Source organism: Thalia democratica, chromosome 7 (genome assembly GCF_965202585.1).
Source record: "Thalia democratica chromosome 7, ktThaDemo2.hap1.1, whole genome shotgun sequence".
Lineage (NCBI taxonomy): Eukaryota > Metazoa > Chordata > Thaliacea > Salpida > Salpidae > Thalia > Thalia democratica.
Genome location: NC_139171.1, coordinates 45,568,538 through 45,580,236, shown reverse-complemented (window position 1 = coordinate 45,580,236; position 11,699 = coordinate 45,568,538). Strand labels below are relative to the sequence as shown.

General features: G+C 26.0%; 1 protein-coding gene across 1 annotated transcript; it reads left to right on the top strand.

The window, feature by feature from the left end:
- Nucleotides 1-3,194: 3,194 nt before the first annotated feature.
- Nucleotides 3,195-11,010, top strand: LOC145841389 (uncharacterized). Its single transcript, XM_082948751.1, has 4 exons — nucleotides 3,195-3,288; nucleotides 3,707-3,883; nucleotides 5,415-5,656; nucleotides 10,846-11,010. The coding sequence occupies exons 1-4, from the start codon at nucleotides 3,195-3,197 to the stop codon at nucleotides 11,008-11,010; spliced, it is 678 nt and encodes a 225-aa protein (XP_082804877.1).
- The last annotated feature ends 689 nt before the right edge of the window (nucleotides 11,011-11,699 follow it).

The window sequence follows — 11,699 nt, the reverse complement described above, 5'->3', positions numbered from 1 at the left end:
TTTTTTGTTTCCAAATTTATGAATATAAGTTTATTATTTGGGAATTTTGTTGCATTTTAATAGGAGAACGATAGTAGTTTATTTTTGATAAAATAACTAATTTACTTAATTATTATAAGGATTTTATGGACCTTAAAACGGAAATTAGTGAACTAAGTTAAAGAATTAGAAGTAGAGTACGATATATCATTAGATAAACTTAAAAATACTAAGTAAAGGATAAAAATAAAAATATTCTTCACCTACAATTGAATAAAGTTTAAAACAACTAACCGACTTTTATATTTTTCAGATTAATATATATAAATATGTATATAGTGCAGGGGAGTGTCTAGACATTTTTCAAAGGGGGTTCACAATTTTTTTTGTTCTTAATTTACCGCTTAAGCATTTCTTAGGTATGCACTGCCAGTTAACTATGCATTATTTAGCCTAAAAACTCTGTGCTTAAAATGTTTTTTTCTGCTTAGAAATAATTAAAAATCATATAAGTAGTAATAGAAAAGTATAATATTTTTTATGTTGTTATACTTTATAAAATTTAGAAAAATTAAAACTTAAAGAACCAGAAAAAAATTATGAGCTTACAAATTGTATATCAAAATTCAAGTATTTTATTTTAAACAAATATATTACTTACAGTTTATTTAATTAACGAAAATAACGATCATTGTATTATGTCTTATATAGGTAGTTATAGACCAAAACTTGCAGGTAGTCTTAGTATAACATAATCTAAATAATTATAATTATAATTTAAACTTTTAAAAATTAACTTAATAAATCTGTTGTATAATACAAAACTGAATAAAAAACCTTTAGAAGTTGTCGAAAATAAAATTGCAAGTCAGTTGAATAAAACAACTGAGAACATAATTTTTACGAGCATCATCATTAATTTTCATATTTTTTTGGAACAGAATTAATAAAAAGCGAAGCTGGAATAAAATTTTCTAATGTAAATAAACTTTTGAACTTTAAACAATCTAAAAATACCAGTAAAACAAAATGTAAAATCTTGATAATAAATCATTCAAAAAAGTTTCCAAGAAAAAATATGCTACTTAATAACTTTTACCTATTATCACATCACAATTAAAATTTCATTTGAAATCTTTTTCAGCTGGGCAAAAACGAGCATTTTTTGTTACAAAACTTATGATTTTTCAGTGTTATACATTCAACATTCATTATTTAAAGTTTATCAAATAACCAAAACAAAGTCAATAAATAACGTTTTTAGTGATATTCTAAGAATATTTTTTTCTTTCTTATTTTCTTTTTTTTTTCATGGGGTTCACAGGAAACCAGTAAAAACACGCCCCTGATATACTTTAAAGATCAAAAAAAAGTTCACGACTTAATGATATGGAGAGTGATCATCATAGAACTCTATTTGAATAAGATTTTATTCAACTGATGATCTCGTTTGATGTTCAAACGAGTGAGATATTGTTTTCTTAATAAAACTCAAACATTTATATATATAAATATATATATTAAAGATAACTATTGTAATGAACTAACTGAAGAGCTGTTCTGTCTAACAGAACAGTGAAACATTTTAGTAAAATATTGTGTTGTATTAAAATAAACAATAATTTTAAACAGCTTACGAACTTTAATCTTGGATATGTCATGGACTACTAAGTGACTTTTTGAGCTACAAACACACTTGAATCCAGGGGGTGAAATTCTCAAGATTGCCAAAACAACCCGCTATAAAAAAATTTTTCCTAGCAGTCTACAAAATCTTGAAAATAAAATTTGCATAAGTTTGAAACTGTATATTTTGAATCCAAATCTGAAATGAAAAAAGAGTAAGTAAATTACTTCTTTTTTTTAATTGTAGGTGACGAATATTTCTTTTGTGTCACTTTGTATTTTTATTGAATATATAGTTTTAAGGTGAAAAAGTTTTGATGTTTTTAGGGAAATCTGTGGTTGCTTTGTTTAAAAAATAGTTATGCTTATATAATTTCTTTAAACAAAACTTAAACCGTATTAACAGTTAACTGTATGTTTAGCATATATAATCTAACACATAGAAAAATATATTCATGTCATAATACAAATAATGCATAAACTAATAAAAAAGAAAAAAATAACTTTTAAAGGTCATAGTAGTTTTTTTAAAGTATCTAATAAGAAATTAATCAAATAAGTTTTAAATATATGGCTTTTTTTTCAATACTTTCAAGTTTATTATAAAATTCCAAAAACTAAAATCAAAACATCTAATTTATACATTTTTAACAAAATTATATATAAAGTTAATTAGTTTTTTCTCTTTATTTACATAATATTCAGTTATTGATTAGAATAGTATTGGTAATATTTATTTTTTAGTCTTAATTACTTCAACAAACAGTTTTTCAAAGCAAGGATACTATATTGAAACTTGCTAACTAGCTGTTTAGTCTTTTCTTTTTATAAATAGTCTTAAGTTTTATTATAAAAAGGATCTATCTTAATCACTCTTTATAACTTTTTGATGTTTTGGATTTAGAAAAACAACAAGCTTAATAGTAAAATCAAACGTGATCTATATTTATTTTTTATTAATATTCAAGCTAATTTCGTAATTTAATTGTTTTTAATGTAATATGTTACTAATTTGTGCTGTTCCTTAACTTTTAAAGACATATCTTAAACTTTTATACTTTTTTTGTTAGTATAGTTGTTTTTACTTTGTTCGTCAAAAGTTATTTAAGTGCGTATGAATCTACTAACAAACTAAATATAATAAATGCATAAAATTTTTAGTTACACATTTTTATATGTTTAATTAAATATAAATAAAGACCTAAAAGGTTTTAATGAGGGTTCCAATTTACAAAAATACTATAACGTTTTTGTAAATTATTTTTTTGTAAATTGTATTTTCAACTAATTGCCTTTTAATCATAATATTTTTTTCTAATAAAAGATACTCTGTACAGTTATTTAAAAGTTTAAAAGTTTTTTTTTTATTACTTGTTTTAATTGACGCAAACTTTATGTTTTAAGAAAAATGCAAAGCATTTTAACTTTCACTATAAAATAAATACATTTTGACGTAGCAGCCAAAACAATGAGTAGTATTAAAAGCTAGTTAGTTGTTAACTAACTTGATACGTACACATGACTACATTTTATTGTTAAGTAAAACTAATTTCAAACACCTTTAAAAAAATATTGAAAAGTTTTTTGAAATGGGAGCTCTTTTGACAAAATTCAAGGACTTGTTTAGAACATTTGGCCCTAATCACCCAGCAAGAATTGTAATGATTGGACTTGATGCTGCAGGTTTGTTTAAAATATATTGATTTGTTTAGTATTATTACATGTTTTATTAAATTCAAACTTTTATTTGCTATTTTCTGACAAAAATAGTTCTTTAACAATGTTAGAACTATGTAACATCTGTATTAAAAAGTGAAATATTACTACTAGTTTTAGAATAAAATTGACACTGATTAATTTTCTTGTAGATAAAGTATTCAAAAATAATGTTTATTTTTATAAATCATACTTTTAATTTTTATGGTAATACAAAGTTACTTTTTCTCTTTTTTTTGAATTGGAAGTTAGCTTTAGGTTTTGTGAGAAACGCTTTTCATAAAAATTTTAGCAAGCTTCCTTAAAATTTTTGTTAAACAGTAAATAATTAACATAAGTTTAAACTTTGCTAATATAAAATCAAGAATAAATTAATTATAAACAGGAAAAACAACAGTACTCAACAAGTTAAAATTTGATGATTACTCCCCAACAATTCCAACAATTGGGTTCAATGTTGAAACTATAACACCTTGTCCAGGAATCACAATGACTGTTTGGGATATTGGTGGACAAGATAAAATTAGACAGCTGTGGATACATTACTATCAAAATACTGATGGTTCGTATTTAATTTAAGTATATTTGTTGAAGCGGTACAGCTGTAATCTTGAAAAACGAGTAAATAAAAAAAAGATAAGATAAAAACCCTTTTAGGTAATCATTAAAATTTCAAAAGTTATGTGTTAACTTAACTAAATTCTATGCATACTTGCGTGCAAAGATGCACATTTATATAAACAATGGCTCGAACAGGTTTGTAGATTTTTTTTCGACTGGGCCAAGTTTTGAGCATAAATAGTGGCACAAGTAATAAAGTGTTACCATAATAACTTAACTTTAAAAATAGTTACAATACATGAAAGATACTATGAGTCAAGTTTGTTTATATTTTTATTAAGCTTTTGAAACTGCTCGAACAAAAATAAAACCGATAGTATTATTATACATAAAATTGAGATCTTAAATTAGTAAGTTAATAAGGGGTAACTTAAGAAAATTTAAAGGGCAAAAACTTGAACATCCCTGGTCTAACTATAAAATACTTAGAAAAAACCGAAAAAATCAGATTCATAAAACTTTTAGATACTTTAAAGTTTTAGATAATAAAGCCTACTTTGGTAGCAATAACATTATTTACATACTTACTTAAGAACTACCATAACTGAATATCTAAGTTTCAAAGTACAATAATATCATATGTATGGTCATTGCTCAGTTTGAGTAATACTGGTCAAAAGTTTTTATAATTTTTGTTATTGTTGTCAAACCGCATAAGTTATAAACAGCTTTCTTGTAAACCAGGGTTCCCCTGACAGCAAAAATTGCTCCTAAAGGTGCGATATTACCAACTTTAAGAAACCTTGTTGTAATCACTTCTTTTTTTGTACTTAAGATACCAGTAACAATACTTCCAAACTCAACTAAAACTTCAAAAATATCTTGCAACAAAGTTAATACTTTTTAGGTACACGGTAGATTTTTTATATAATAAAAATAAAAAACACGGTTTACAGTGTTTTTCTTAGCTTGAGTTAAAAAATATTGTGTGAATTATTTTTTTTTTTTTAAATTTTTGTGTTTATAACGAGGGGTGGAAAAGATATGGTAATTCAAGCAGTTTTTTACAGCCTGCAACCTATAACTAGTTTATAATAACATTAAAAAAAATTTTAAAAATTATTTATAAATTTTACAATTACGGTATAACCTTAAATTCGTGTAGCTGTAATACTAATTTCTTGATTAGCTAATTACATTTAGTGGTTAGAGAAAATAATGTTTAGTAGTCAAGTACAAAAGTAAGCAAACGTCTGTTTCTAACAATAAGGCTCATAATGTACAATACGCTGCAATTCTTGCAGGTTGACTGGAAAAGATTTTAACTATTTTAAACTTTACTGTATTCCTCTTAACAGAGTAATTAGGTGTTTTAAGTTAATTTCAAACAATTGTCTGAATGTACTATTAAGTTTTTACAGAAATAATGTATATTTTTTTCTATTATCTTGTTCGTAAATATGTGTGTAATCTGAAATGTTTAACTTAAACACTATTTTGAAATATTTAAACTACTTTAAAAACATTTACAGGACTCGTTTTCGTAGTGGATAGTACAGACAATGATAGAATGACTGAAGCAGCAGATGAACTTCAACTAATTCTTCAAAACGAATACTTAATTAACGTTCCACTTTTAATTTTAGCGAACAAACAAGATCTTCAGACAGCAATGAACATTAGACAGGTTACTGAAAAACTGCTAATGGATCAAATACAAGATCGAGAATGGTTTGTTCAAGGATGTAGCGCTATCAATAACGGAAGTGGTCTTGTTCCTGGTTTTCAAAAATTGTCTGGTATGCTACGTAGATTTAGAAAAAAATATCCAAAACATAAAAAAATTCAAAGTGTTTAATATTTTTTTGTTTGATATCAAATGAAACTCATTTAATATTCTTCTAGCTACTGACAAGAGAGAATTAAAAACAAAGTTTACTTAATATGCACTGAACAACTGAGTTTTCGCAATAAACCAAGTTATGGTTTTATTTTAATTATACTCGTTCGGTAGCACATAACACACAGTAGGCCCGCAACTGGAAAAAGCAAAAAAAAAACTTTCCAAAGTTTGTAGGTTGAAAGCCAAGATTCTAGCGCATTTAGTGCTTTAAACTAAACTAAAAAATTCTATTTATAACAAAAAATATGCCAATCTGAAGATTGTGATTTGAAGGGTTTTTAATTCTTTCAAAAATCTGTGTCTTTAAAAATCGGAAACCACGGGCTAAATAAAAAACTATTTAAAATATAATTTTACATTAAAATATTTTATTACCTTTTTCACAGTTTTAGAATAAATTATTTAACACTTTATTTTTTTAAATTATTTAATCAAAAAATAAATTATTAAGTTTAAAAATGTTTTTTTGTTAAAAGAACAGTATTTTTTTAATTATTCTTACTGAAATTCTACTAAAATTTTTAGATAAAATATTTTTGGCACACATGTAATATATAAGTATTTAACTATATAATAATCAACAGTTTTTTACAGCCATTTCATATATGATATGTTTCTATCTAATGTATTGCTCAGTAAAGTTTTAGTTTATTAAACATATTTTGCAGAAAATTAGAACTTTGTTTTTTTATAAATATCATGACGTTGTAATAATGAAGGTTTTTGTGCAGTAAGTTAAGTTTTAAAAATACGCTACTTTTAGTTTTGTTATTGATGTTTGTTATTGTTATATTTAAGAATTTGTGCAACTTGAAAAAGTTTAAGTAATTGGTAAGTTTCTTTTAAGTAAGAAAAAACTTTGTAAAGTACGGAAAGATATAGTTATATATAGAAAAATGACAAAATCTGCTCGTGTGTGCGGCTTAAATATAGTTTGATTTAAAGTTCAACTAAGGTTTTTTTTTAAGTATGTTTAGTAATGAATGCATATGTTTCGTCTTTCTCTTTTCTTGCTTAGTGTTACAGTCTTGTCTGATTTATCAATACCGATTTTTCTAAGTTACAAAGTCTGCAGCCGACCTTAGTAAATAGTTTTGATTTTGTTCTGTTTAGTATTTACCATTTAATTTTATAGTCTGTTTTGTTATCTTTTAAACCCTAAATATAGTTTGTCAGTTTTTCTGTGTGCCTTTTGTTAATGTTGTTGAATGAAGATTTGTGATTTCTATATCTTTGTTTAAAACTGTTTTCCGCAGATCCTACGTAGTGTTTGGTTGCATTATTGGATGTTACTCTCGCTCTATAGATTATAGTATTACAAAATATCATATTATATTAGAAAGGCATTGGATGTTTAAAGGGCAGGGTTCTTTGCGACAATTGAAACGTTTATCTTTTGTGTTACTTTCATTCTTTATACTGTTTTTGCTTAAAATTTTAGTGCTGTGTGCTGTTATTTTGCTTCTAAAATTACTTGTACAACTGAATGATATTTTAATTGTGTTGTGATTTAATATTTTTTGTATAAATGGTTTTCATCATAGGATGTGCTTATTGAATTTGAAAATTTTTAGCCTATTAAGAATTTACAGTTAAACTAAACGGTAGGTTGAAAAATATTATATCTCTTTTTCTTTGTCTTTTTTTTTTGATAGAATGGTCTTGTCATATTTTAAACTATCTTTGTGATTGGCTGAAATTATAATTATTTTTTAAAGTTCGCTTTTTACATTGTCAAAGGATTCTTCACTAATAAATTTTTTTATAAGTCATCTGTTTATTGTTCAAGTAGTTGTTTTAGTAGTTGTCGGCGGTGATTGGAGTTGTTGAGTTAAAAATTGTTTGAGTATAAAATTGGTGAATTTGGCTTGTTGTAAAGTCGGTAACTTGAGCTTAATATGTTAAAAGATGCATCTAAAAAATCTGTTTAGAATAATCCAGGTTCTGTTGATATTTCAAAGTAATTTTGTTTAAATAATTTAATGAAGTATTTAGCAGTATTTTCAGCTGACCTCGGTGATTTGCTTCTTGTTTTCCCTAGTCAATCATCTCTCCATATGCCGAATTCATTATCTGTAAAAATATTACTTTTTTAATTTCATTCGGCAAAAATGGTCCTATTAAATCGCAGATTTCTGCCCCGTTAAATGATCTTATGCTAACGTTGAATAACTGGTTTGAGCTTATTTTTTCCGCGGTTTGATAGTTACATGTCAAAATTTCCTTACAAGAGTGTATTGTTAAATTCATATCTTTGTCTGCTATTGGGTAAAAGTTTTCAGCGCATTCTAATGCTTTAATTAAATTACTTTTAGTTATACTTGGATAGAATTTTGTGATATCAAACATTATGAACCTGTAGTTTTTGTTAAATTTTGATTTTTCGGAGAAACAGTTAATTACTTCGTCTGTGTTTTTCCATTAATTTATTTTAGAATGTTCTCGTATTGATGAATTGATTGTCTATTAAAATTTTTGAGTAATGGTTACAGGTGACTTACTTGGGTTTATAACTCTGTATTCTAGTACTATTATATGTATATATTTCTAAAATCCTCAGATTTATTAGATTAAAGTAAAACTAACAAAACTTGTTCCGATTACGATTTTTTTTAATAAGAAGGAAGCATTCTATAAATGTTGCCCAATCGCCGAGAAGTATTTTTTCGTAGGTTTCTCCGAACGACCATCAAATCAGCTTTTCAAGATTTTCGGAAATTGTTTGATGGTCGTTTGGAGAAACCTACGAAAAAATATTTCTCGGCGAATGGGCAAAATTTGCTGGACAATCATGAGTGCGCGAAAAATTATAAAAAACAGAACTTTTTTCTATCGGAGAACTCTTTTCAGCTACATATTCTAGAAGCCTTATGCGTTCGATCTTTAAGCCCCAGTTTATGTAAGCAGAAAAAATTGGTATAACAAACTAGGCTTTTTAAATCCTTATATTAAGTTATTTTAAAGTAATTAGTTTCTCCTAAAATATTTTTTTCAAGTGTAGTTTTATTTTCAATTTTATCGCTGTTTTATTTTAACTTGATTTAAATCTAACAAGTTTTATTAGTACAGCAAAGTACTTTAGTATAAGCTTTTAATAATTTTTACACTTGATTGTTACGTCATTTTATGTTTAAAACTTTAAACTACAGTATAATTTTATTTCAATTTCAATTCAGTTTAAATAAGTGTTTAAAAATATCGGATGCTGTTGTTGTTGGTCGTGCGGCAAAGTTTATTGTTTTTTAGTTTAAATTAGTAAGATACAATTTTTTACAAGACTTACTTCGAAAGTACTCAAATAAATTTAAGAAAAAATGAAATGTGTTTTGTTATATCTTTTAAATAAGTTATGCACCGAAAAAAGGTGTATAAAAAAACTCACTCCCTATTTCCGGTAAAACGCGATTTAGGCCGTTGTGTATCACAAATAATTATTGTAATTTATTTATCAAGCAACATTTATTAGTATAGTCTGTTTGTTGGCATACTCAATTATTTTTTGACCAAGCTAGGGTCTAAAATAGAGTTTTCAAAAGTAAGCCATAGGGGGCAGAAAGCTGTAAAAGGGGCAAAAAAGGGAACTTGACTAGTAAAAAAGGCGATCACTAGATACTACGGGGTTTGAAATGACAAGAAAGAATTTACTTTAGGGTCATTTCACGAAAGTTATAGAACTTCGACTAAATATTCTAGGGTTTTTATAAAAGATGACTAATTTTTTAATTTTCTTAAAACGTAGCGATCAAGAAATGGAGTTTAGGAAATCCTGGTCTAAACTGTCGCGATAATTGTTTACACTCGCGATGGTAATATGGTGTATTTTAGTGGTATTTCGTGAGGTCAAAAACAAATATCGGCTATATTAATAATTGACAATAAAATAATTAATACAAAACTTACTTAAGAGTAACAACCTAAATTTTTTTTTAAATAAATTAGCTTTTCCATTCTAAACTTTCAAAAATTGCATACTTCTACTAATAAGTAAGTATTTAATGTAAGATGATTTGATGGCATAATATTACTAATGTTGTTCGTTTTTAATATTTTACTTTAATAGTTTTTTAAAGCTTTAAATTTCTCGTTTAATTTTAATAAATAAAACAGTTTTTTTTATACAGAAATTTATTCTTTACATTATTAGTTAGTTTAATGGTACTTGTTATATACAAAATTGATTAATAATTTTAAGGATTTGCAAAGTGCAATTATTTTTTTAAAGCTGAGCCATAACAAATGAAGCATAATAAAGTTTGAAAATGTTATAACTTTTACTTTTTGCAAATTATTGTAATAGGTTAGACACATATAATAAACGACTAAAATAATTTTGACAATTTTTTTTTGAATTCTGATTCAAATAACACTGGTAAATAATTTTTGGACTAGAAACTTACACGTGTGACAATCTGCTTTTAACGTTTTGAATTAAACAGTTGATTATATCAACTAAGTATAAAAATTATGAAAATGTAAGTCTGAAAATCATCGCTGTTTACAACAGCTAGATTTACAAAAAAAAAAATTATGGTAACACTCAGGGGAGTCGCGTGGGGTGGAATGCTGGAGCTGTAGCTCCACCTAAAAAAAATTTAAAATTGTGCTTTTTTATTTTATTTTAGAGTTTAAGCCTTTTAACACTCTGCTTTAAATGGGTCCCTGCTTCAACTGTATAATCCCAAACTACGTCAAAATAACTTTATTTTTAAGCTGAGGAATCGAGCTTTAAAATGACATTAATGTTTTTTTATTACCTTAAAAAAAAGGAAGTTATTTTATCATGAAGTTGTACAAAAAATACAGTCATATGTGTACATGAACGTCGTTAACTTCCCTGCTTAATTAGTTTTTTACAATTTTTTATATTTGATGTTCAAAATGTTCGTAAAATTAGAGCTGCAAGCTCAACCTGTGTCAGCTGCATCTTAAACATTTACAAGTTTTCAATACAAAAAATGTTGAAAAATTGAATTCTGGAGCTGCATGAACTTGCAGCACCAGGTGATTAAAATCATGATCACAGTTGAAAACTTACTACAACGCGAGAACAATAAAACAAGCTGAACTCGAGCAGAGAAAACTTGAGCAACGAAAATTCAAGCAGGGGCAACTCGAGAAGGAATAAACTCGAGCAGGGAAAACTCGAGCAAGAAAAACTCGAGCAGAAACAACTCGAGCAGGGGCAACTCGAGCAACAGAAATTCGAGCAGGAAAAACTCAAGTAGAGGCAACCTCGTTTTTTAAAGTTACTCGCATGTACTTTTTTGTTTTTTCTTTTACTAGTTAGACATGTCATGAAATTAAATAAGTAAACTTATAGTTGAAAAAATACATAAACTTACAAGGACATAAATAAAAATAAAAGTAGCTATAGTTGTTAAGAAAGGGTGATGATATACATGGGTATGAGATAACTTAAACTTAAAGTATTTAAGATAGATTTAATTTAACAAAATGTTAAATAGTTTTAAAGTAACTAGTGGTTGTGTAAATTTATCTCATCTCTTGTAAAAATGTTTGGCTTCAACTATCTCATACATCTGTGCTTTTTAAGTAAATATAAGTTTAAAACTAAAAATAAAGTTAGAATGCGTTTAAAAATCACTTTAAAATTTCTTTTTAATCTAAAGTTGCTAGTTTTTATTGTATATATATTTCATACTATAATAGTTTAAGTAATTTTTTTTAACATAGGAAAACCTTTAAGCGTTTTTAAAATCCTTTTATTGCAGACTAAAAATTTTTTCATTGTAAGCTTTTGTTGTAAAATTCACACATTCTCTTGTCAAAAATAACTTAAATACTCACTATAAAACAAAAACATTATAATTAGAGTAAAACTGAATACTTAATCTAAAATAAAATAGATTATACTTTTTAAGAATCCGCGATTTGAAATGCTACTTCCACAACA